Genomic DNA, 26,938 nt, shown 5'->3' with positions numbered 1-26,938 from the left:
TGAAGAGGTGAAGTAAGGAGGTCCAGCTTCAGTTGTTCTTGGTGTAATCCTTGGATTGTGGTAGCGAGAGGTAATGTCTCATAGACAACCGGACCAGAGCTCACTTCACTACCGTCGGCTAGATGGATTAACCACTTGCCGACCGCACACTCATAACGTGCGTCGGCAAAGTGGCAGCTGCAGGACCAGCGACGCAGTACTGCGTCGCCAGCTGCAGCCTAATTAATCAGGAAGCAGCCGCTCGTACGAGCGGCTGCTTCCTGTCAAATCACGGCGGGGGGCTCCGTGAATAGCCTGCGGGCCGCCGATGGCGGCTCGCAGGCTAGATGTAAACACAAGCGGAAATAATCCGCTTTGTTTACATTTGTACGGCGCTGCTGCGCAGCAGCGCCGTAAGGCAGATCGGCGATCCCCGGCCAATCAGCGGCCGGGGATCGCCGCCATGTGACAGGGGACGTCCTGTCACTGGCTGCACAGGACGGATAGCCGTCCTGTGCAGCCCCGATCACCGGGGGAGGCAGCAGGTAGGAGAGGGAGGGGGGAATTTCGCCGCGGAGGGGGGCTTTGAGGTGCCCCCCCCGCCACCCACAGCAGGCAGGAGAGATCAGACCCCCCCAGCACATCATCCCCATAGGGGGGGAAAAAGGGGGGCAATCTGATCTCCCTGCCTGCACCCTGATCTGTGCTGGGGGCTGCAGAGCCCACCCAGCACAGATCAATCAAACCAGCGCTGGTCCTTAAGGGGGGGTAAAGGGTGGGTCCTCAAGTGGTTAAAAGGGGATTTTGTTTAAACTGCACAGGTATCCGGTGATTAGTGGCAAATGTGATGTCCATAAAGCAGCTGCATGCACCTGAATCAATAATGGCTGATACTTCAAGGTTTCCTGCGGGTAACTGAAATGAGATAGGAACAGAGAAATGGTTAGTGGATGGCCGAATAATCTGGAGTTTATATGTATGTGGAGTTGGCATGATTTGTTTCTTCTCACCAGGGGCGCGGATCGGGCAAGCATCTAAGAAGTGACCAGCTGATCCACAATAGAAACAGAGATTCTCCTGGCGCCGTCTTTGTCTTTCTTCAGGGGAGAGACGAGAACGAATAACCCCAATCTGCATAGGCTCTGGCTGATCTTGGTCTGTCACAGGAGCGGGAGCACCGACAGAGGAAGCAGGTATCCAGTTGGGACGTGGACTGCGTTCACTGAATCTCTCCAGCTGTCGTTCCCGAAACCGTCTATCAATCTGGATTGCAGCGGTAATGAGTGTTTCCAAAGTAGCCGGAGCATCAGCACGCGATAATTCATCCTTAATGTAGGCTGACAGACCCTTCCGGTATTGGTATCTCAGAGCTGAATCATTCCAGTCGGTGTCGGCCGCCCACCGACGGAACTCCGCGGTGTACTCTTCCACCGACCGGCGGCTTTGGCGAAGATATCCCAAGGCGGTCTCAGCAGTAGCACTACGCTGTGGATCGTCATATAGCACTGCCATGGCTGCAAACAGGGTTTCTGATGTTGATAGTGATACATGTTCTTGATCCATAAGGTTGTGGGCCCAGGCTTGGGGTTCCCCTTGTAATAGGGAGATGATTAATACCACCTTTACCTCTTCAAAGTAATAAGTGCGGGGTTGCAGATTGAAGTAGAGCTGACATGAGTAATGGAAAGCTCGGAACTTGGTTCGGTCTCCAGAGAACCGATCTGGCATAACTACACGTGGTTCAGGCGGAGGTGGAAGAGGAGCTGCAGCAGGAGATGCGAGAACTGGGCTAGCAGCTGGTGGAGGGGCGGTTGCTGGAGCTTGGTTCCCAGTTGCAGACATCGCGCCCACTCTTCCTCCCAGGCGTAGATTGCTAGCCTGCAGTTCTTTCATCGCCTCAGTCAGGGCCGACATCTGTTCATACAAAGTGGTCAAAACCTTCGCTGCCTCAGCGGTCTCCATGTAAAGGCTGTGGTATTCTGTCACGTACCTGGAGGTAAGGAGACCAATGTGCTGAGAGCAGCAGCCCCTGCGGCTTATCAACCAAAGGCCCTGAGTTGGGAACAGGTGCCTCTGATTAACACGGGGCAGGAGTGCTCGCAGATCCAGTTGTTGGAGCAAGCAGGAACTGGAGACTCCGGCAGGACGGGTCTGGTACTGCAATGACCTGTACGCCAGAGATGGTGTTGCCACGTAGGTCCTGTAACAGACTGGTAGAACAGCAGATCCTTGGACGGTCCGGAGTCGATGGTAGAGCGGGTAGTCAGACAGGCAGAGTTTGGCAACAAAGCGGGCTATCAGACAGGCAAAGTTCGGCAGCAGAGCGGGTAGTCGTACGGAGCAGGGTTCGGCAACAGAGCGGGCTATCAGACAGGCAAGGTTCAGCATGGAGTAAGGCAGAGATCAGGCAGACAAAGTGTCACGTCACGGGAGCAAACTTGCTGCAATGCCACAGCACAGAGGTCTGGGCTCTCCAGGCTTAAATAGGCCGTTTGGCACGCACCGCGCAACGTGCGCACAACGTAGTGCGTCACACGCACACGCGGCAGCGCGTCACGCGCGCATGCGCAAACGAGAACACGCGCATGCGCGATACACACGCGCGTGCACGCGCACACACGCACAACAAGAAGAAGATGCATAAGACAGCAGTCTTTGCGCGCGCGCGTGCACAGCAATCATGCCCACGCCTTGCGGCGCCAACACTTTCGCCGCACAACGCTACACGCGCTGGAGAGCACCGACAGACCACCCTGCCGGGAGGCCCGCCGAGACCCCCCAGAACGACCGCCAGCATCCGCATGTGCCAGCCGCCTCACCTGGACAGGTAACTGACCGTGACACCATGTGAATGAGGCCTAAAACAGGACAGGGCAAATTGCAGTGGCTAGATGAATACTAGAGCATCCCCAAACAGTAGATCCAAAGAAGGACTACTAATGAAGCAGCAATAGGGTTGCGGGCAGCTAATGCTAACTGATCCATGTGGAGAGTGAAGGCCCACCTGGATCAGTCTTCCACTGTAGCAACATTTTTCATAAGAGAAAGGCGTCAGAGAAGATAGAGCATTAAAGATTGCTGCCTACAGACCAGTAGCAGGTCTAAAGGTACCCACTAACGACACAATTTAGTGATTGACTGACCTTCCCATTGATCAGATCAGGTAGTGTTGATGGTGCCAATTAACAACTAGTGATCAATTTGTTGAACGTTTCATCAATTTGTTTTTCAAATCAGTTCTATTTGAAATTATCGGATAGGTTATACTTTTTATGCATTTATGGGCCTAATTGATTGTTTCCCTACGATCACAATTATGGGATTGTAAGGTTGATTGTTCATTAAAATTGTATACATGCATACTTGTTCTGGGTCAGTGACAGCAAGTATCAGGTCAGGAATGGCTGCCTCCGCATTCCTGTCTCATCAGGCTGAGAACCAAAAATAAATGAAACAGCTGATAATTATATTATGGTGGGAGGGGCCACATGAAATAAATATAAAGTAACAAAGTTCCAGTGACCTCACTGGTATGTTGCAACTTTTTTTTGTCCTCCATAGTGCCCCATGGGGTGTCCCAACTTTCTAGTTTCCCCCATAGTGCGTCACAGTTTACCAGTGTCCCTCATAGTGTATGCCAACTTCCACTAATACCATACTGTGACCCAGCTTTCTGGTCCCTCCCCCATCATACCCACTTTCATACTGCTTTCTAGCTTCACAATTTAGTTTATCCCAACTTTCCAGTGTTCCCTATAGTGTGCCAAGCTTTTCTGTGCCCCCACAGTATATCCCAACTTTCCATTACCCCCCTCTTGTGTCCCAGCTTTCCAGTCTCCCCGGTCCTGGCCACCTTCATAGAGTGTTCCAGCTTCCAACCTTAGTGTATCCCAACTTTCCAGTGTTCCCCATAGTGTGCTAAGTTTTTCTGTGCCCCCTATAGTGTATCCCAACTTTCCATTACCCTCCTCTTGTGTCCCAGCTTTCTAGTCTACCCTTCACAGTGTCTTCCAGCTTCCAACCTTGTGTCCCAGATTTCTAGCGTCCCCATCTTTGGTATTAACTCCTGTAGTGTTTCTCCTGCTTTGTGGTGCTTGATAATCAAGTGACAGAGACTATGATGACCTTGTAACTACTGACAGAGATAGGGACCACTTGTGACTGCTAACATTAATTAAAGGGTACTAGTCTAGTTTAGGGGATCCAGCAGCAAACCTCAGGGAAATTCCGCTAAACAGACTGGGTGGACAGCACCCTCTCAAACTTTTAGATTTCAGATAGGTTGAAAACTGCACTCACACTATTTGGCCAATCACAAAGCGTTTGTGCTGTGCTGATTGGAGAACTGTTCCTTATGAGGTTTCCTACAGGGTCCCCTAAATTAGACTAGAGCCTATTAAAGGTTCAAAGCATGATACTGACATGGTGCATTATTCTGCTGCTGCCCATAGGAATGGCTCTGCCTAGGAGAACTTATGCAGAAGCATGTGATCCGTATGATCAGCTGATAGATTTGTAGGGCTCTGATTTGCTGGTCACGATCATGTGTTAACCAGGAAGTCATCACAGCAAATCAGACCCTTACAAATCTATAAGCTGATCATATGTTTCTCTGTGAGTTCTCCTAGACATGGTCATTCCTACTTCCCCGCTGTCTCCACTAGCTGTAAGCAGCTCTCTATGCAGCATCTTCTGCTGCCTCCCCTTCTGAGTTGTTATCCAATTGAACAGAGGGGCTGGATGGAAGAGAGGTGCAGACAGGAGGAGAGAGGAAGATGTCACATCTCTTTAATATACTACTGTACCTACTCCTAATAATCATGCCCTCCTTAGCCTGCCCTACATGCAGCAGGAATCATATTGACTAATATCTGCAGGCAAAATATAAAATATCATCTCATTACCTCTCCTGCCAGTTCCACCAATGCGTCCCCCATGCTACCGCCCACTTCCTTTAGTTTCCTGTCTATGCGTTGCGTTCCACTTGCATAAATATGATCACCACCTTGTGGAGAGTAGTGGAACTGCAACATCCTTTCACTGTTCTCAATTGGCTCTATTCAAAAAACTTCTCATACTGTACATGACTTATTTATGACCTAATTAATAAAAATAACCTTTTAGCACATTTACAAGAAAAATAATCACTCAAAGTAAGTAGGTTCTGATTAACTTAATTTCAATATTACTTCTCTTATCTTAATTATATTATAAGATAAGGTGAAACATGTGAATCATGCCCAAAGTCAGTTATGCAACAACTAAACAAGATGAACAGCACCCAAATGGATTAGGATGGATGGAGTAGTCATCAAGTTGGTTGGTCCGCTAGTGCTTCTGGCCCTTGTCCCCCAGTTTGCCCTGTGTATTCTTCAGGGCTGCTGGGTGGTGAGCCACATGAGAAGCTGCCATCAACATCTCAGGTACGTGGTCAGCATCATGTCAAGAGGTCAGGGCTCTGCACTCCTCCTATAGTAGAGGTATCATTTCAGGTCAGGACTCTGCACTCTTCTTATAGAAAGCGGTAACTCTGCAGGTCACGACCCTGCACTCTACGTATAGGAGGGGTAACCCTTCTGGTCAGGGCTCTGCACTCTTCCTGTAGGAAGGGAAACTGCTGGTCAGGACTGTGCACTCTACCTATAGAAGGGGTAAATCTTCTGGTCAGAACTTTGCACTCTTCTTATAGGGCGGGTAAATCTTCCGGTCAGGACTCTGCATTCTTCTTATAGGAGGGGTAACTTTGCCTGTCAGGACTCTGCACTCTTCTTATAGGAGGGGTAAATCTGCCAGTCAGGACTCTGCACTCTTCTTATAGGAGGGGTAAATCTGCCAGTCAGGACTCTGCACTCTACTTATAGGAGGGGTAACTCTGCAGGTAAGGACTCTTCCTTGAAGGGATTAGTGGCTGTATTTCCCAAAACAGAACAATGACAGAATTCTGAACACAGAACTTTTCTACAACAAAGATATTGTTAGGAATTCATCTGATCAAGCTCGTGATGCGGGAGTCCGCGCTGAGCTGTCCTCTTCCTGTCTGTGCGCATAGCAACACTGGCGTCCTTTCCAACAGGAATGTGCGCACTCACAGGCAGGGATGCACGCGCACACACCTCTGACAGCAGAGATAGCGCGCATAGCATCAGGAGGCAGCCGTATGCGCTCAGGCGCAGAAAGTGTTAAGAGTTAGCTGACACTCTGCTAGTTGGTGTTGATCTCCTAGTCAGCTGACATCTAGACAGGGTTCATGCAGTCTGATTGGCTGAATGGTATGTGTGGCCGGCCACTGATTGGTTGACTGGAGTATATAAGGCTGCTCAGTGCACTTGTTCCTTGCCCGTGATAGCTCTAGCTTGCTAGCTGCTGAGTGCTCTGTATTGTGCTGATGCTTATATTGGATTACCTGGACTTGACCTTTGCCTGTTATTCGACCACCCTTGTCTGCTGCCTTAACTAAACTTTCGCCTGGAATATCGTTACGATTGTTTGCTGCCTGGATTGAGCTCGGATTGCCTCTTGACCTGTCTTTTGCCTAGCCCTTTTGCCTGTACCACGTAACCGATTATCCTGTGTATGACCCTGGACTGTTACTGGACTTTGCTAACTCTGAATCCTTGTTCGGCCTTGAAGTTTATTTGCTCACCCTGCATTCAGCTCTAATACCTTGCACATCAAAGGCCTGGGTGTAACTGAAGTCGGGTAGGTGTTGTTTCCTCACCTCCTGTTCAAGCAGGGACGCGCCACATAAGGTGAAGACTGTGGAGTTAGATTGGGGCATTGGAGCTGATTTGTGAGTGGATATCCCTACAGGCCTGACAGATATTTAATCCAAATGTTATAGATCAATTGCAACTCACATCATAGATAAACCTGGATTTTATTTTATTTACATACATTTTGCCATTTTGTGAAGAGTCTGCCTCCCGGATCTGGGTCATATCAGGCAATCAGGCGCCTATGTAGAACAGAATTCCTAAAATGTTAATAAATCAGTTGATTATGTGCTATTCTACTCATGCTCCCTACTCATGCTTGCCAGGTTCTCCAAACTTTGTAACTTTGTAACTTTTTTTTTTGCCGAACCAAGTTATATAATTTAACACTCCCTTCAACCGAAGCAGGAGAAAAAGGCGCAGGAGCCCTTACAGAAAAAAAATGGTGCTGCCATAGGCGCCTATGATTAAAGCTGCATTTAGCAGCATAACATGGAAATTTGGGTGCATGGAAAATTGCGGGGGAAAAAACCCTAAGGGTGGTTTAGGTTTAGGCACCACTGGTTTGGGGGGGGGGGGGGGGGGTTAGGCTCTACTGGGGGATCTTAGGGTTAGGCACCACCAGAACCACCAGGGGGGGAAGGTGTTAGGGTTAGTCATCAACGGTGGGGTCTTAGAGTTAGGCACCACGGGGGAGGTCTTAGGGTAAAGCACCGCCACGGAAGGGTTCTGTGTGAGAGGAGGGTTAGGTTTAGTCATAATAAAATATTGGTAAATATTACCAAAAAAATTACCAAAATTCACTAGTACAATATTGCTAACCTTAGCAATATTTTACTAGTGACAATCTCTGCGCCCTTTTTTCCAGGTGCCTCTATTTCATGTATGCCTCTTTAACCCTTCAGGATTGGACAGTCCAGGCCCCTTAATAACTAGAGATGTCCTTCCACTTTAGTGAACAGTGATTACTGTGTTTGTCACACAGTAATCACAGGCTCAGGACCTCCAAGATACGGAGTCAGTGTGACAGCAGAGCAAGCGGGATGCAGTGTCGCTGGATTGGCAAGAGAAAAGAGAACGACGAGAGCACACAGCGAGGGAATTGAAAACTACGCCCTGGCAGAATAAGGGGACATAAACAAGGCATACATTTCAACTAGCGTAATCCGGAACTGGCTAACATGTATATACAGTATCTCACATAAGTGAGTACACCTTTCACATTTTTGTAAATATTTTATTATTTCAATGAAGAACAATGAAGATATGTGCACAGCATGTATAACAGTGTACATTTGCTGTCCCATCAAAATAACTGAACACACAGTCATAAACACTGGCAACAAAAGTAAGTACACTACAACGTGAAGTATGCCAAAATTCTAATCAAAGTATCAATATTTTGTGTGCCCACCATTATTATCCAGCACTGCCATAACTTTCATGGCTATGTAGTTCACTAGAGCTTCACCGGTTGCCACTGGAATCCTCTTCCACTCCTCCGTGATGACATCACGAAGCTGGTGGATGTAAGAGACCTTGAGCTCCTCCACCTTTTGTTTTAGGGTACCCCACAGATGCTCAATAGGGTTTAGGTCTGGAGACATGTCTCTGTTTCGTTACCAAGGTATCGGTCGCCTTGGAGGTGTGTTTTGGGTTATCAACACTGCCATTTGTAATGCAGTTTTCAGATTGTCTAAATAGGGTTAAAGAGCATTGCAATGCTGATTTTGTCCATTATGACACCACACAACAGACTCAAAGGGAAAGAGCCAGAAGAGTTTTGTAGCATCTATGCAACCTGTGTGCTTTATAAAGTAATACAATCTAAGTGCTCCACTTTCTTCACAATGATAGCTCAGACTTGGGGCTTGATTCACTAAGACAAATAGCATGCCTTATCCAAGTTAACACACCTTATCAGAGATAACACGCCTTATCTGAGTTAACACATCCTATTAGAGCAGCATAGCGAGCGCTATGAACTTATGCCTGCTAATTGGCAATGAGGAGAGCTCCACTCGTCCTGCCTTGAGCCCCTGCGGGTACGTAGCGCTCTCTATGCTACTCTGATAAGGCATGTTAACTTTGATAAGGCATGCTATTTGTCTTAATGAATCAAGCCCTTGGAGTGGAGAAGAATCTCAAAATCGCTGGTCAGGCACTGAGATCTGTACAGATCAGTGTACAAAGACACAGAGGAAAAAAAAAGTTTTTCTCCTTTGTGTATTTGCTTTGCTTCAGAATGGTGTCCTCTATGAAAGGAACCCTTGCCACACTCTGAACTGGAAACTGAATGCTTGTTTGTAAGATATTTTTGATTAGAAAGGCCTCCTTTGGGACTGAAACATTTTTGAAAAGAAAGGTTTATCAGCATGGATTCTCTGGTGTCTAACAAGGTCTTCCCTATAACTAAAGCCCTCCCCACATTTTGAACAAACAAAAGGATGAACACCTGCATGGTTTCTCTGGTGTGCAAAAAGGTTACTCTTCAGACTAAAACTTTTCCCACACTCTGAAAATGGCCGCTCACCGGTGTGACTTCTCTGGTGTGCAACAAGTTCTCGTTTGTAATTGAAACCTTTGCCACACTCTGTAAATGGAAAAGGATGCTAATAATGTTATCACCTCTTCAGGTGCGGCCAGGAGCTGTCCACTGAAGCAAGGAGCTTTCTACTGAAGAACAAAGTCCTGTGTTTAACTGTTTGAATGCTATTCTGCTACAATTTTTTGTGGTAGTAGATTTTATGCTGTAAATAATATTTTAGAACAAAGAAGAAATGCTGAGTTCCAGACCACTTTAAAGGACTTACTGTCATCTGCATAAAATGTACATTTGTTCCAGAGTAAATGCACTATAAATTACTTTTTTTCTATGTTGTTACACTTACAGTTGACAGGAAAATGCTGACAGATCTAACAAGTTTTGGGCTAGTGCATCTTCTCATGGGGGATTCTCAGTATTTCCTTTGTTTTTTACAAAAGCACTCTACAGTTTGGATATGTACATAGATGTCGGACAGCCTCCCTACTCACATGCACACTATTTTGGCATTTGGACTGGGCAACTGCCATTCAGTAAATATAATTGAAAATTCCCCCATTAGGAGATGGATTAGTCCAAAACTGTTACATTTGTCAGATTTTGAAAACCTTCTGTAAGTGACTGTGGCATGGTGAAAAGGTAATTTAAATGCATTTTAATATGGAGCAAATCTACACCTTATACATGCTTATACACATACATTTTAAATGTTACAATTTTCCCCTAATAGTGATCCTTTAAAGGACAATTGTAGTGAGAAGAATATGGAGGCTGCCATATGTATTTCCTTTTAAACAATACCAGTTGCCTGACAGCCATGCTGATCTATTTGGCTGCAGTAGTGTCTGGATAACAACAGAAACAAGCATGCAGCTAATCTTGTCAGATCTGACAATAAAGTCAGAAACACCTGATCTGCTGCATGCTTGTTCAGGGGCTATGGCTAAAAGTATTAGAGGCAAAAGATCACCAGGATCAGTCAGGCAACTGGTATTGTGTAAAAGAAAATAAATATGGCCGCCTCCATATCCCTCTAATTAGTTTTCCTTTACGGAGAGAAACTATAACAGCATATAGTATGATGCACTACATTACTCAGGATACATTAATGAACCTGATTTCAGCATCACAAACACTTCCTATAAGTATATATTGCTGTACAGTATATTAGTATGTATCCCCGCCCTACCAGTGATGTTTAGCCTAGCCTAGGAATTCGACCCCAGAGCACTCTGGGAGACTTGGTGTTTTTTCTGCTCACTTAGGAACACACGTTACATTCTGTAAAGTTCCTCTTAAAGTTCTAGCTCTACTCCAGTCACAGTGACTGACACAATCCACTGGTGTTGGTGTGGCACCAAACACCCCATGGTTTGCTACGTTTCATATTAAACCAACACTTAGCTATGGGTCTTCCCTGGCGTCTTTGCAGGTCTTCTTTCAGACCTAAAACTTCCCACATTTCAAACGTGACAGGCCAAAATCTAATGAGGGATCTTTGGTGTTCAAAGAACCTTCCACTGTGAATGAATCCTTCTTCCTCACACCCTGAGCATTAAAGAGGACCCTTGTCTGTATGAACTTTTTCGTGACTAAGAAGGTGACCTCTATCAATGAAACATTTCCCACACTCTGAACACTGAAAAGGTCGCACACCTTTGTGTATTTTCTTGTGTTTAAAAAGGTTTCTTTTGTCAGCAAAGCATTTCCCACACTCTGGACATGAAAAAGGACGCTCACCTGTGTGGGTTCTCTGGTGTCCAAGGAGGTCTCCCTTGCGAGCAAAACATTTCCCACACTCTGGGCATGTGAAAGGGCGCTCTCCTCTGTGTCTTCTCTCATGTTTAAGAAGGCCTGCTTTACCAGTGTAACCCTTTCCACACTCTAAGCATTGAAATGGGAGCTCACCTGTGTGAACTCTCTGATGCTTAACAAGCTCTCCTTTCTGAATAAAGCCTTTCCCGCACTCGGAACAAAGAAAAGGACGCTCATCTGTGTGAAGTTTCTGGTGTCTTAGAAGATCGCCTTTTTGTACAAAACCTTTCCCACATTCTGAACAGGAAAAGGGTCGCTCACCTGTGTGCACTCTGTGGTGTTTCAGAAGATTTCTTTTGCTAGTAAAATCTTTCCCACACTCTGAACATGAAAAAGGTCTTTCACCCGTGTGTATTCTTTGGTGTGTCAGGAGCTCCAGCTTTCTACCAAAACATTTCCCACACTCTGAACATGGAAACGGTCGCTCACTTGTGTGCATTCTATGATGTCTAAGGAGCTGGTCATTCTGAGGAAAACTTTTTCCGCATTTTGAACATGTAAAAGGAAGTTCCCCTATGTGGTGTTTTTCATGCCTAAGGTCTTCTCTCTGATGAAAATCTTTCCCACTCTCTGAACATGGTAAAGCGCACTGACTTCTATGCACATTTTGATGTAAATCAGACAGTGAAACAGGGATACAACATTTATCACTTTCAGATTGCACAAATATCTCATCACCCAATTGTCTGTCACCACATAATACACCTGAGGAGGACCCTTCTGGAACAGATGGGTCACATGACCAACTTGCCCCATGTACTCTTGTTTTTATATTTGTGGTAACCGGATGTGATGTGTCAGAAGCTTCCTCAGGATTAGAGGGTTCCGGTGATCTCTCCTCATGGTAAAGTCTGTGATGTGTATTTCCAGTAATGGGGTTTCCTCCTGGAGAATATTGTGTGACGCCATTATCTTCTGCAGTATAATCTGGAGGTGAGATAAGACGTCCCTGCGAGGTGCTCCCCACATCCTCTCCATCTATTGGGGGGGAAATATGAATATTAAAATCTTCCTGTGTATTAAACCTTTTCCTGTATAAAGTTACAGTTCAGAGACTTTTTGTCTAAAATGCTCTTAAAGTGTACCAGAGACGGATTAACCTAAAGATTTGCGCAGAAGACCCCGACTGACGTGGGGTCTGATTTGGGCTGAACGGTGGCACGTGGGAGGACGGCGAGGGATTCAGACATGCTTAAGGGGCTGAAGGAAGCCTCGGGTAAGTATCAAATATTTAGGTTAAGCCGTCTCTGGTTTCCTTTAAAAAGCAAACTGAGCACCTGGGTGCTCTGCTGTTAAATATATATATATATATATATATATATATATATATATATATATATATATATATATACGTGCCGCCCACGAAGGGAGGTTCACAAATGATGTGTGTGTTTTTAAAGGGAAGCAAGCATTTATATTATTAATTAGGTTCTTTAACTTTTCCCACCTAACAACTGAAAAAGTACTAAAAAGTAGAATGAAAAGTTATAAACTTACTATTTCCTAACTTGCTGAGGGCTTAACCCCTTCTGCTCCGCTGTAGGACTTGGTGTGACAGTGAAGTGTTCTCTCCAGCTCCTGATATGTGATGAGGAGCATTCGAGCTGCCACTGGCCGGACCACCATGGGATCTAGTCCAACATGATGCCAGGCCCCTCTGATCAAAGAGTCAGACTTAAGGTGGCCATACATGGTACAATTTTTCATTTTTTTTGATTAGATAATTTAGTTCAATTATTCGGATTGAATATAAAGATTTTTCCAGTATGTCCAATCAGATTTTTCTCTAAAAAAAAACGGGATAATCGTTTGAATTTCTTGATCGAAAAAAAAAATATTTTCAACTTTCATTCGATTTGATCATTTAGATAGAAAAAACGGGAAAATCAAGCGTTTTTCTTGTATCGTGTATGGGCACCATAAGTCTGACACTCTAATCTCCTTCTGCACCATGCAATGACAGTGTTTGTGCTTTGTGCAGTGCAAGAGTGTCCATGTCGGCACTCCCTCCTTCCCCAAGTGATGAGTAGAAAGGGTTAAAAAGTATTTTATTGCTATGTTTTTTTTTTGTTTTTTGGGGGGGTATTGAAACACCTGCTGTGAGAAAAACTGTCAGCTCAAGGGTCACTACTAAAACAGAAGTTTGCCTACTTAAAACAGAAAGTATTTGTGATTATTCAGGTTAGTGAATGAGGTGTCCCACAATATATCACTGCTGAATATGCAAATCACCTCTTTGTTGTTCCTGTGGGCTAAAAATAAATCCAGAAGTGCTGGAATGCAATGATATCAGCTCGTTAATATTACAGAGCCAAACTAATCCAACATGCATACAGACAGATGTTTCGGATTGGTTGATCCTCATTAGTGCAAGGCGTGGGATTAGACAGTACTCCAAAAATGAAAATTGCAACTACTCTTAGTTACATAAAAGAACATTTGAAAGCATTCCCAAGTATTCCCTGTGAGTAAAAGTGTTTATTTTCACTGCAGAGAGCAGTAGCAGCTGGCTGAACTCTGGTCACCAACAAAGGCAAGTATCACCCTGTACCTGTGTCTTCACTCTGCCCCCTCCTTTTCTGTGATGCAGCTGTACCAGGCTGATGTATCTATTAACGAGGGGGGGGAGCACAGTGAGGAAACATGCAGAGAGCTTCAGGTGGCAATGATTGCCTTTGCCGATGACCAGAGATAAGAGCATTTCTAATGCTCTCTGCAGTGAAAATAAACTATTGTACACACATGAAGTGCTTGGGAATGCTTTCAAATGTTCTTTTATGTAGGGTTTGGGGAGTATAATCACACTTTAAGTTATGTCCTGAATTTTCTCTCAGGAGATAATTTTTCATCTTCTCTATAAAATATTTTTCAGCACCTGGAAATTGAAAAAAAAAAACTACTAAAAATTAAGTAAAGAAGTAATATCAAGCTTATTTATATAAGGAGTGCATTGTATACATAAGAGTTCCAGTGAACATCACATGTTATGTTGTTGGTAAATACCGCTGCCTACACATGGCAACTTTACCATAGTTTAGGGAATCAGGGCCCTTATCTGTTTTATCTCATGAATTCACAAAGGGGGGAAGAGGCACTGAATGATGGATAAAACGGTGTTAAAAACAGATAAAATAATAGAGGAATTCATACACATATGAAGTTTAATTATGCACAGAAAACGCATTTCGTGGGTCTAACCCCCACTTCCTCAGGCCAAATACAGTGCCAGAGATGCATCTAGAGCCAAGGAGGGAACACCTCATATGCACTTCTGCAACTCTAGTCTCTGAGCGACGTTGCTGAGCTCAGGCTCCCAATTAACCCCCAACTGCTATTCAAATATTAAGGTCCCATCATGTATTGCAATACAGCAAGCCTGACACCACTGGAGCTCAGCATCCCTTGATTACTGGTGCTGGGTGTCCAAGGGTCTTGCCTAGAGAACAGTAAAATGAAGATAAGAATCTGTTTTACCTGCACTGCTGTCCAAAGAGTCCTCCCCTTTAATGGTCACCATCATCACACCCTGATCCATACACCACTGATCATCCGGCTGTTCTTCCTCCTCTTTCATTGTCCTCGTGACTTCACCCTCCTCTGTAGACAGCTGATCTTCCTGCACATGTGTCTCTTCTTCTTCTTTAATTGTTCCCCTCATTTCAACTTCGTCTATAGACTGCTGGTCACTTTTCACATATGTTTCTTCTTCCTCTTTCATTTTTTTCATCATATCACTCTAGAGTCCAAAAGTGATAGTAAATATATTAACACTAAGCAATAGGAGAACATAAAGGAATATCATCCGACACAATTTACAGTTGCATAAAATCGAATTTACTTGGTAGTGGGGGGAATAGCGATGGCACGAACGGTTCGCCGGCGAACGGTTCCAGGCGAACTTTCCCGGAAGTTCGATTCACCCCATAATGCTCCATTAGGGTCAACTTTGACCCTCTACATCACAGTCAGCAGGTACATTGTAGCCAATCAGGCTACACTCAGTCCTGGAGCCCCTCCCCCCCTTATATAAGGCAGGCTCCGCCGGCCATTACACTCACTTGTGTGCCTGCAATAGTGAGAGTAGGGCGAGCTGCTTCAAACTGTTTCTCCTAGGGAAAGATTAGTTAGGCTTTTGGCTTGTTAGCTTGCTCCTGGCTGATTGTTATTGCTAAAATAGCACCCCTCAACAGCTCTTTTGAGAGCTAATGTTCTCCTGATGTGGTTTTTTTTTGTGTGTGTTGCTCACTGACACTGACATTATACAGCCCTATCTGTTGCAGTTGGACCTTGGTAATTGTTATTACTGTGCCAGCCAGGCCCTGCCTAACTATCTATACTGGGACACCTACCTATGCCTACCTAACTACTGGGGCACCTACTTACCTATACGGGGACACCTACCTACCTATACTAGAGGACCTACCTATGCCTACCTACCTATACTGGGACACCTACCTATGCCTACCTACCTATACTGGGTCTCCTACCTATGTCTAGCTAACTACTGAGGCACCTACCTATGCCTATCTACCTATACTGAGACTCCTACCTATGCCTAGCTAACTACTGAGGCACCTACCTATGCCTATCTACCTATACTGGGACACCTACCTATGCCTAACTATCTATACTGAGACTCCGACATATGCCTAGCTAACTACTGGGGCACCTACCTATGTCTACCTACATACAAGAAGATAATAAGGTTGTTGCTTCATTGTGGACAGAGCAAACTTGATCAGCTGGACACTGGACAGTCACTGTTGTTCTATGATTGAGCTACCACAGCCCGGCGACCATATGGGCTTGAACACCGACGCGGCCTGCACTCTCGCCATGTTGCGCACCAGACCAGCACGGCCGTCACTATGCAAACAGCTGCTTGAGGTGCGTTACACAGTGAGTTTGGTGTGTCAGTGTGTAGCAGAACTCTAATTACACTCCCTGATTGATGTATACACATGCAAGTTGTTTTAAAGCACTTTAGGCCTGCAATTTAGCATTCAATGTGATTTCTGCCCTTAAAACACTACTTTGCGTCAAATCCAGATTTTTCCCTGGGACTTTTGGCATGTATCCCACTCCGCCACCTGGGGGTCCAGGTGTTAGACCCCTTCAAACATCTTTTCCATCACATTTCTGGCCAGCATAAGTGTTTCTAGTTTTCCAAGTTCGCCTCCCCATTGAAGTCTATTGCGGTTCGCGAAAGTTCGAGCGAACCGAACCTCCGCGAAAATCGGAGGTTCGGGCCATCTCTTGTGGGAAATGGTGTGATCTTCCTGTAGATAATCCTGGGAATGAAGAGAACCTGTACATATCTCTGCTGGGTTTCTGTTACCAGATCCACTTGAAGGAAACGCACACATTGAGTGAATCCATTGTTTCTATGTAATTATATGATTGGGGGGATCTAAGTGGGCGTACATTAAACATAGAGGCTAGGAAGTTTGGCACAGGGTATAGTACATCTGTAATATCTCAACTAACTTCCATCTACTATTCTTACACTAACTATCCCTGATTAGACTTAACACTAAGCTCTTCCCTTTCATAACACTAACTTGACCCCCACTTCTCCTAATAGTAACTTGCCCCCTCTTAACACTAACCTCTCCCCCCTCTCCTCGGACTAACACTAACCTCCTTCTCCTCTGCCTAACAATAACCTACCCCTCTCCAAACCCTAACCTTCACCCTCTCCTAAACACTAACCTCTCCCCTTTCCACACCTAACACTAACTTCCCCTTACCTCTGCCTGCACCAACCTCCCCTCTGCCTAACACTAACCTCCTCCTACCCACTCCTAAAACTAACCTCCCGTCTCCTCAGCATAACACTAACCTCCCCTCGCCTCTTCCTGACACCAACCTCCCCTCCCTTCTGCCTAACACTAACCTCCCCTCTCCACTACCTAACACTAACCCCCCTCTCCACTACCTAACACTAACCCCCCTCTCATCTGCTTAATACTAACCTCCGCCTCTTCTCTCCTAACACTAACCTCCCTCTGTCCACTACTAACATCTTCACTCCTAACACTAGTCTCTCCTCTCTCCACACCTAACACTAACCTCTCCCCTCTCCACTCCTAACACTAACCTCTCTCCTCTCCATTTCTAACATTACCCTTCCCCTCTCTACTCCTACCATTAACCTCCCCCCTCTTCATTTCTAACACTAACCCTCCCCCCCCACCACTCCTAACACTAACTCACACTCTCTACTCCTAGTATGCTCTCCCCTCTTACACTAACTACCAGTCGTCCCACTGCTATATGAGTTTCGCTACCATGTAGCTGAACTCATTATTGATAATTTCTGCCATCCCTACTGCAGCATGTGCTTGTCGATATGATTGCAGAGCAGCTTTGCTACTCTGCTGAGTGCCGGCACCAAATATAAACACCTAGCATCCCCATAGCTGCAAATTATTGTGGTGAACCAAAAGACAACAGGCACAAGCGTGCCAAAAATAAGCGCTTCGGGTGGTTCTGCTCCGGCTGAGAGGAATCCACCAGAGACTGACTCAGATGTGAATATCAAGGATTTATTTGTGACCTCAACAATGGTCAACTGATAACTTCACTCAACCAATATAACTCTTAACACAAATTTTCATTTCCCTTGCACATCACAGATCAAAAATACAATATACTCCTCTTCACAGCTGGTGCACCGGTAAAATATGTGGGATAAAAAGGTTAGGTAACACAAACCCTTTTATACATAAATGGAGCTACAACAGGTCTTCTTCTCTTACAATCATCAACCATTTTTCAATACAATACTTTTGATCACAGTACCATTTACTGAGGTATAGGGGCTTGGGTCGGGACAGGTCTACTGAGCAATTCAGTTCCTATACAGTCTCAGTCCCTTGCTGCCAAGTCCAAGCTATCTTCCTCAGCAAAACCTTAGGGTTAATTGCTCTCCTTAGTATGGTACTGAAGCAACTTTTACAGTTCTTAGGTTGGTACATGGCATCCAAATGATGTTTACTTTACTCCGAAGATCTCTCAAACTTTTGCTCTATTTACTGTACTTCTCAAATTACTGTATCTCTTAGGCACCACTTTCCTTAATAGGGATTCCCCAAAATAACAAACAAAAGTAAAGAAAGAATCAACTGATCAAAAAGGGGTTAGAGAAATAAAATAAAATAATAAAATTGACCAATGCACCCAGTTATACCATCAATATCTAGCTCCTTCAAAATCACTCTTTTCTTATGCTATTTGAACTCTATACTGAATAAGCTCTAATTTTTGGTATTTGCAACACTTCTATCTCCAACTTTGTTGACTCTTCATCTCTGTCAGATGTCACCCTGCTTTTCACTGTAGTTCTATTAGTAACACGGAATGCAGTGTAATCACTGAGGGGTTTATCAGAGGCTATTCACTTTTCTGGCAACAAAATTCACTCACACTTAATATGCTTGATCACAGTCTGTTTCTTTAGAAATTCAGGACTATATTGCATAAATGAACTGATTATCATCACCATGTCACTGTTACTTCAAGGCTTTATCAGACAGACAGATTTTAGTTACACCACCTTCATCAGAATATGCCATTCAGTATGCTGGGGTTAACTGTCACTATTCTCAGTCAACCTCCACTGAACTCTGTCCCTTTTCTGATCACAACCTGTGGCTTGATGTTGGTGCAAGGCCTATACTAAACTGGCCTGACAGGGTCTCTCTCCTCCTGTGCAGCCTGGATCGGGCCTGCTGTCTCTTTAACTGGTCCCTGGTCGCTGCTCTGGGCTCTGTCACCACTGCCCTTTTCTCTCACTTGGGTGGTCTGGTTGCTGCCGCCGGGCCCCACTCTGCCTCATGGGGTGGCTGCTATGGCTGCTCCACTGGCCTCTGTCCCCCTCGCTTACCGCCGCTGACTGACTCTCTGTGAGGAGAACTGGTTTTAACCAGTTCCCTCAGCCTGTGTCTTGCGTGCTCTGCCCTACTGCGCCTGCGCTATGCCTCGCACTGCTCGCGCTGGGCTTTTGGAGCATTCCCCTCTTTGTATATGCGGTCGCCTAGCAACCCAGTCTATGCGACTATCTGGACGCTTAGGTCTCTCTTTATGCGCCGTTTTGATTTCACAATGCTAATTCTTAAAGCGAATTTCAGCCTAACATGCAAAGTTTACCTTACACATGTTAAATACACAGAATCAATATAAATTACACTCCTACATTACAATACCCTTTTTTAGAGGGTTACAGGTGGACCCTCCATACTGGTCTCTGCTGTACAAGAAATAAAGGTCTCCTCTTACCTGGTGAAGTGAAAGGCAGCTGATTCTCCATCATAGGGTCCTTGTAGTGATCCTTGTGTCCTTCTATATACTGCCACTCCTGCATGGAGACACAGAAAATGACATCCTGACACACCCCTTGCTGTTACCAGCTAATGTCCCATAATTCCCAGCACTCCTCACCTCTCACCTAGAATATCCTGAGACACAGTCCCTGATGAGGAAACAAGTTGGGCGGAGCTAAGGGAAAGAAGTGGCCTAAAGCTATGTGCTTTTCTACTGATGGTTGTAAGATTCTGCTTTTTTTCAATACAATTTGTGGTTTTACACTATCAAGTGTGGCTTAGTCCTCAGATAGAGCCGGGGGATCGGTGCTGCTTCTACAATTCAAAGTTGGAGATTGGACAATCCATGAGGGATCCCCGTTACCACTGCTGGCAAGGACCTGTTGTCTAGGTGGCCAAACGCGAGTACGGCAAGAGGCACTTATGGTGTGGCTGTGGTAGGATACAGTGTCAACCAAGAGGCTAGTTGTGCAGTTTAGAGGGTGTTAATTGGTGAATATACTGTCTGTGCAGCTAGAGGGCCAGGTGAGTGTGCCGCCCTGGTGTGGTAAGAGTAAACACAAGGGGCAGACTGGGGACCCACTAAAAGTACCACAGAATAAAGGACTGCATCGGTTTGGTACCCGTGGGTTACCCGAAATGCAGGTCAGGTTCGGGATACCCGTTTTAATTTTAATCGGGGTGCGGGTCTGGTGCGGGTACCAGATTCACCAATAAGTGGTTTGCGGGTCGGGTGTGGGTATCGGGTCTGAAAAATTAGGCCCGCACAGGCCTCTACCACAGGAGGCTTGTGTTCATTGAATGGTTGACCCTGTAACAATCCAGTATAAAACAGACTATAAGGCCTCTTGCACACTGTAAATCACAAATCTGATCGCATGAAGTGTGCAAGAGGCCAAATGTACCGTTGCTCTTATCCCCCCTTTTTTAAGGTCATTATCTGGATATTGGCCTGCAGCATCAAGGGAGAACACCACTAAACAGGACTTGTTGTTGTTTTTGATGTTGTGTATATTAAAGGGAAGCGCTCTCTGACAATAAACTCATAACACTCTTTTTGTATTTGACCCAGACTAACCAGCAAGCTCATGGTGACCCAGAACTCATTGGAGTGTGTAAGGGCCTACAATGGTCCTAAAAGCCCCCTTACTAAAATGCTAAGAAAAACAAAAGTTTGCTTTCTTAACCACCCTGGCGTTCTATTAACCACCTGGGCGGTATGGACGAGCTCAGCTCGTCCATCACCGCCGGAGGCTGCCGCTCAGGCCCTGCTGGGCCGATTTGCGCCAAATAAAGAGCAGCACACGCAGCCGGCACTTTGCCAGCCGCGTGTGCTGCCCGATCGCCGCCGCTTTGCGGCGATTCGCCGCGAGCAGCGGCGAAAGAGGGTCCCCCTAGCCGCCTGAGCCCTGCGCAGCCGGAACAAAAAGTTCCGGCCAGCGCTAAGGGCTGGATCGGAGGCGTCTGACGTCAGGACGTCGGCTGACGTCCATGACGTCACTCCGCTCGTCGCTATGGCGACGGTGTAAGCAAAACAAGGAAGGCCGCTCATTGCGGCCTTCCTTGTTTATTCTGGGCGCCGGAGGCGATCGGAAGAACGCCTCCGGAGCGCCCTCTAGTGGGCTTTCATGCAGCCAACTTTCAGTTGGCTGCATGAAATAGTTTTTTTTTAATTTAAAAAAAACCCTCCCGCAGCCTCCCTGGCGATCTTATCAGAACGCCAGGGTGGTTAAGATCGCCAGGGCGGCTGCGGGAGGGTTTTTTTAAATAAAAAAAAAACTATTTCATGCAGCCAACTGAAAGTTGGCTGCATGAAAGCCCAGAATAAACAAGGAAGGCCGCAATGAGCGGCCTTCCTTGTTTTGCTTACATCGTCGCCATAGCGACGAGCGGAGTGACGTCATGGACGTCAGCCGACGTCCTGACGTCAGCCGCCTCCGATCCAGCCCTTAGCGCTGGCCGGAACTTTTTGTTCCGGCTACGCTGGGCTCAGGCGGCTGGGGGGACCCTCTTTCGCCGCTGCTCGCGGCGGATCGCCGCAGAGCGGCGGCGATCAGGCAGCACACGCGGCTGGCAAAGTGCCGGCTGCGTGTGCTGCTCTTTATTTGATGAAAATCGGCCCAGCAGGGCCTGAGCGGCAGCCTCCGGCGGTGATGGACGAGCTGAGCTCGTCCATACCGCCTGGCTGGTTAAAGAAAACCTGAACTGAAACTTAAAAAGTCAAAATAAGCGTACACAAGTCATACTTACCTTCCATGTAATCTACTCCTCAGCGTCTTTCTCCTCTCCCGCGTCCTGTTTGTTCATTGTGATCAAGGGAATTTTCTGTCCTCCATTTTGAAAGTGGTCATTGCCCATAACAGCTTTCTGGTCAGCACACAGTTAAACTGTAACATCGCCCACTTGAGCCATAGGGAAACATGGACATTACCTCGTACATCAGTCTTCCTCTCAGCTATAACTGACAGCAACTGATATTTTACTGACAGCAACTGACATATTTCAGATCTGACAAAATATTGTCAGAACTGGAAGGGATTATTGTCAGAAGAAAATGGTAAACTTCTGAGAGGAACTGATGGCAAGGTAACTATGTAATGTTCATTTGAAGTTACCTCATGTGTTTATTTTAAATATTTTTACTCAGTACAGGTTCTCTTTAAAACAGAAAGAATTTGCGATAATTCAGGTTGGAGTGACCCATAATGCTATTTGACATCTCAAAAATCAGAATCATTTGAGATTTTATTGCAGAACTTGGACTTCAAACTTACTAACTGTATTGCTATAATGCTGGAATACAGAGCTGTCTGGTCCCAAAACCATATATTCAGTACATCAATTTACGTACAAAATACAGCACAGCTTTCAACTCAGTAGAAACATTTCTGAGCTTTGACTTTTTTATACAGCTCTCTAACTCACCCTGGTGAAGAAGTCTAGAAACAGGGTAAGCAGGGTGATAGAGGTTAGTGCCCAATAGGCATCAATTTACTTACTGTACTGGTGTATATATAAAATAAAACATCATCTCATTACCTTCTCTGCTGCCAGTTCCAGCAATGTCTTCCTTCTACTTCCACTTAGTGTTGTCCGGATCATGAACGATTCGGATCTTTGATCCGAATCTATTTTATGAGTCGATCATCCGAATCATCAAAATGAACGATTCGGATCGCAAAAGGGGCGGGGCCAGGAGCGACACGCCCCCTCTCAGCGGGCAGCGGGGTCCTGGAAGCAGGGATCGCTCTGTTGGATGGGAGGCAGCCTTGCAGGGAGACAGGTAGATGAGAGAGGAGGGGACATGGGTGCCACTGCCAGATATGTGTAGAGCACACATACTGGCTGCAATGTGCTGCCCATTCTAGGCTGGCTGTTCCGTAGTTGTGCTGCACAGTGATCACATTGGAAGCTTTTGGCTCAGCACAGCAGCTCAGTAACTTTGCAGACACTGTGATTGAAAGGCAATATAATCCTCCTGCACTGGCACTAAACAGCTGCACTTATCTTCTGGGAATGCTTTCTTTCACTGTGCGACCTTTTCTTTCAAAGTGTACAGATGAACATATAGGTGAAATATATGTAAAGCATATGACTTCAGCATGTGGGTATTACGTGCAAACATTTCTGCTCTCTGCTCGTCCCTCCTCCCTTCTCTGTCCACTCCCTGCCCTCTGTCCATCTTCTCCCCTTCTCTGTGTGTCCACTCCCTCCCCTTCTCCTGTCCACAGACCTGTCCTGCTGTTCATTTCACCCCCGAATGCTTCCGGTAGTAAAATGATCCGAGATTCGGATCAAAGATCCGGATCTCTTCAATGATCCGATTCGAATCATCCGGATCATTGAAAAGATCCGAACTTCCCATCCCCCAAACTTCCTGCCTGTGCGTTTCACTTGTAATGGAGACCGCCATCTTGTGGAAATTAGAAAAACTGCAGCGATCCTTCCTTACACTGCACTGTCATTATTATTATTTTCATCATCATCCTAGCTTAGTGTGTGCCCACTCCTCTCCCACCAGCTCACAGTGTCTTCTCGCATCCCAGCGGTAAGCTCCAGTACTTCAGAATTAGTTTATTATTGCCAAGCATGACTGGGTCATGCATGAAATTGGGTTTGGCAACAACAGGGCACCGTGACAAGTAATATACAATGACAGTGAGACAATGTGAGTCAACCCATGCTTTAAGAGACACCAGCATGTAACCACAGATAACCGTAGTAGTACACAAGGAGTATACAAGACAGTAACATTTGACAGAGCATCAGCAGCCATACATAAATAGCAGTGAACAGACAGCTATGACCTAAGAGGGCAACCTCTGGCCCGATTTGAGCCGCCTGGGTGAGACGGTCTGGCCTGGGTGGGACGGTCATCAGCTAATTTCATTGCCCTAGAGCGCAGTCTAGTGTTGTAAATGAGGTCTAAATGGGGGAGGGGTTTCCCAATAATTCTCTGCTGAGTTGATGACCCTCTGGATTTTGAATCTATCCCTGGCTGAAGAGACAGCATACCAGACCAGAATAGACACGCAGAGGACCAACTCGATGGTGGCAGAGCAAAAGATCCCCAGAAGTTCCTGGGCTATGCCAAATGTCTTAAAGAGGAACTGTAACGACAAAACGTCCCCTGGGGGGTACTCACCTCGGGTGGGGGAAGCCTCCGGATCCTAATGAGGCTTCCCACGCCGTCCTCCATCCGTCAGGGGTCTCGCTGCAGCCCTCTGTGCAGCGGTGACGTAATATTTACCTTCCTGTCTCCTGCGCAGGCGCTCTGACGGCTGTCGGCTCCGAAGTAGGCGGAAATACCCGATCGCCGTCGGGTCCGCTCTACTGCGCAGGCGCAAGTCTCCGGCGCCTGCGCAGTAGAGCGGACCCGACGGAGATCGGGTATTTCCGTCTATTTCCGTGCCGAAAGCAGCCACAGCGCCCCCGCTGGAGCCAGCAAAGGTAAATATTGAAGCTACAGTCGGCTCTGTCGCCGGCTGTTCGGAGGGCTGCAGCGAGACCCTCGTGGGACAGAGGACGGTGTGGGAAGCCTCATTAGGATCCGGAGGCTTCCCCCACCCGAGGTGAGTACCCCCCAGGGGAGGTTTTTGTTGTTACAGAGTCTCTTTAAAGAGGAACTCCAGTGAAAATAATGTAATAAAAAAAAAAGTGCTTCATTTTTACAATAATTATGTATAAATGATTTAGTCAGTGTTTGCCTGATTTACATTCTGACAATTACATGGTGACATTTTACTGTTGGCAGGTGATGTAGCTGCTGCATGCTTTTTTGGCAGTTGGAAACAGCTGTAAACAGCTATTTCCCACAATGCAGCAAGGTTCGCAGACAGGAAACTGCCAGGAGTACGTACTCAGAGCTGCTTGTGGGAGGGGTTTCACCACAATATCAGTCATACAGCGTCCCCTGACGGTCTGTTTGTGAAAAGGAATAGATTTCTCATGTAAAAGGGGGTATCAGCTACTGATTGGGATAAAGTTCCATTCTTGGTCGAAGTTTCTCTTTAAGTTGGCGAAGGAAGAAGAGTCTTTTCTGTACCTTCTTCTCGGTCGTGGTGGTGTTTGCCTGTCAGGTAAGGTCATTGAGGAGGCGGACACTGGGTACCCTTGCAACCTCAGTGCCATCCATGTCAATAGGAGGTGGGGTAGTGGTGTGCTTCCTGAAGTCAAATACTTGTGTCACTAGTAGGGAAGGTCAGTAAGATACAAATAATTCTGCGTTGATGCAGGTGTATGCAAGGTTTGTATGAAGATGTATGCAGCTTCATTGCGGCATCCAGCTGAGCTATTAAGCAAAATGTATTTCATATGTTGTTTTAATATTTATCTAATATGTATCGCTAGTAAATCTTATTATACAGACTACAGGCATTCATGTTGGTAATGACAGTCTAGATTAGAGGCCTGCATCGGGTCGGATACCAGCAGGTACCCGCGGGTTACCCGAAATGCGGGTCGGGTTCGAGTACCCATTTTGACTTTTATTGGGTTGCGGGTCGGGTAGTGGGTTGAGTGCAATTACCAGATTCACAAAAAAGCAGGTTGCGGGTTCGGTACAGGTAGCAGGGCTGCGGGTCTGAAAAATTAGACCAGCACAGAGCATCAGGTCGGGTACCCGCGGGTTATCCGAAATGCGGGTCGGGTACCTGTTTTGATTTAAACGGGTTACGGGTACCAGATTCACCAGAAAGCGGGTTGCGGGGCTGCGGGTGCAGGTCTGAAAAATTAGACCCGCACAGGTCTCTAGTCTGGATGGCTGACAGGAAAGTGTCATCTTCATAGCCAGGAGCTGTTTTATTTTGTCCTGGTGGTGTTCACCAACTAACCAAGCTCTGATGTTAAACTATTCAAGCTCTGGTGATTACCAACTCACCATGCCCTGGTGTTTACCAACTAACCAAGCTATGGTATTTATTGACTATCCAAGCTCTGGTGTTTACTAACAGCTGTGAACAGCTACCCAAGTTCTGGGGTTTACCGACTAACCTAGCTCTGGTGTGTACCATCTAACCAAAGTCTGAGCTAGCCTGTAAGGCAGGGAACACACTTGACTTTCAGTTTTCCGCGCGCGTTTTTCTGCATACTTTTTCTGCACACCAAGTGTGTTTCCATGCAGGAAAACGCGCGCGTTTTTTCACAGCAGCTGATGTAATTGATAGAGAAAACTGACAAAATGTGCAGAGTCATCATGCAGATTGTCAGTTTTTTTTCTGCGTGCGAACAACACAGTAAGTGTGAACTAGCCCATTGATTAACATGAGTTCTCAGTTTTTCTGTGCAGAAAACGCGCACGAAAATAGTCGTGTGTTCCCTACCTAAGTGTCTAGAATATAGCAGTTATTTTGGCTATTAATGCCATGGTTCTGTAATTACAGAATGCTTATTATGATATGATGTAACTTGCCAGAATCCTGTTTACGATTTGTTCCTTTTACAATCAGATTCGTATCATTCACCATGTTATTAACATATGCTACCATGCATTGATTTAGTCACCTACACACCCAACTAATATTATTGATCTATATAGTAGAGCGATATTGGTCAGTAATGTAGGCGACCTGACCAATGCATTGGGCAGGATTCATCAAGCTGCGCTGCTTAGCAGCACAGCTTAATGCGAAGGAGCGCCCACTTTCTCTGCCTCATATAGGAGTGCTGGCTTCTATGTAAGAAGCGTGCTTATCTTAGTTACACAATTTGCTTACATAGCAATGCGCATAACTTTAACTGCGGGCGGTCCTGTGAAGTATCGTTACCGCGATACTTTACTCGTGGCTGCTACTATGTTAATTAACATAGTTGTAACTATATATATTCACATAGCAGCAGCCGTGAGTAAAGTATTGCGGTAATGATGCAGGACCGCCCACAGTTAAAGTTGCGCACATTGCGCAAAACTTAGGAAGGCATGCTCTTTACATAGCAGCAAGCTTCTAGCTGTAAGCTGCTATGTAAGGCAGAGAAACTGGGCACTCCTTCGCAGGGCAACTTGATGAATCAGGTCCATCGTACATTGCGACAATATTGTGAGGAATACCAGTCTGTGCGTGCTT

General features: G+C 46.0%; 2 protein-coding genes across 4 annotated transcripts in view; both read right to left on the bottom strand.

The window, feature by feature from the left end:
- Positions 1 to 4,930, bottom strand: part of LOC137534750 (zinc finger and SCAN domain-containing protein 2-like) — a 35,441-nt gene extending 30,511 nt beyond the window's left edge. For both annotated transcript variants that reach the window (XM_068256380.1, XM_068256379.1), the window contains exon 1: positions 4,884 to 4,930. The gene's annotated coding sequence lies outside the window, so the exon portion shown is untranslated. The remainder of the gene's footprint in view (positions 1 to 4,883) is intronic.
- A 3,035-nt stretch (positions 4,931 to 7,965) lies between these two features.
- On the bottom strand, positions 7,966 to 22,464 carry LOC137534743 (gastrula zinc finger protein XlCGF57.1-like). 2 transcript variants are annotated; one of them, XM_068256370.1, is made up of 4 exons: positions 22,416 to 22,464; positions 19,333 to 19,411; positions 14,527 to 14,788; positions 7,966 to 12,030 (listed from the first exon to the last, which is right to left on the bottom strand). In XM_068256370.1, exons 3-4 carry the CDS (start codon positions 14,780 to 14,782, stop codon positions 10,793 to 10,795), a joined length of 1,494 nt encoding a protein of 497 aa, XP_068112471.1. In that variant the 5' UTR covers positions 14,783 to 14,788; positions 19,333 to 19,411; positions 22,416 to 22,464; the 3' UTR covers positions 7,966 to 10,792. The 2 variants fall into 2 exon arrangements, with proteins under 2 accessions (XP_068112471.1, XP_068112472.1); XM_068256371.1 differs by lacking the exon at positions 22,416 to 22,464 and adding an exon at positions 21,627 to 21,678.
- Positions 22,465 to 26,938: the final 4,474 nt, after the last annotated feature.

The sequence above is a fragment of the Hyperolius riggenbachi genome, chromosome 10, assembly GCF_040937935.1.
Source record: "Hyperolius riggenbachi isolate aHypRig1 chromosome 10, aHypRig1.pri, whole genome shotgun sequence".
Taxonomy (NCBI): domain Eukaryota; kingdom Metazoa; phylum Chordata; class Amphibia; order Anura; family Hyperoliidae; genus Hyperolius; species Hyperolius riggenbachi.
This window is presented reverse-complemented; position numbering and strand designations above follow the sequence as displayed.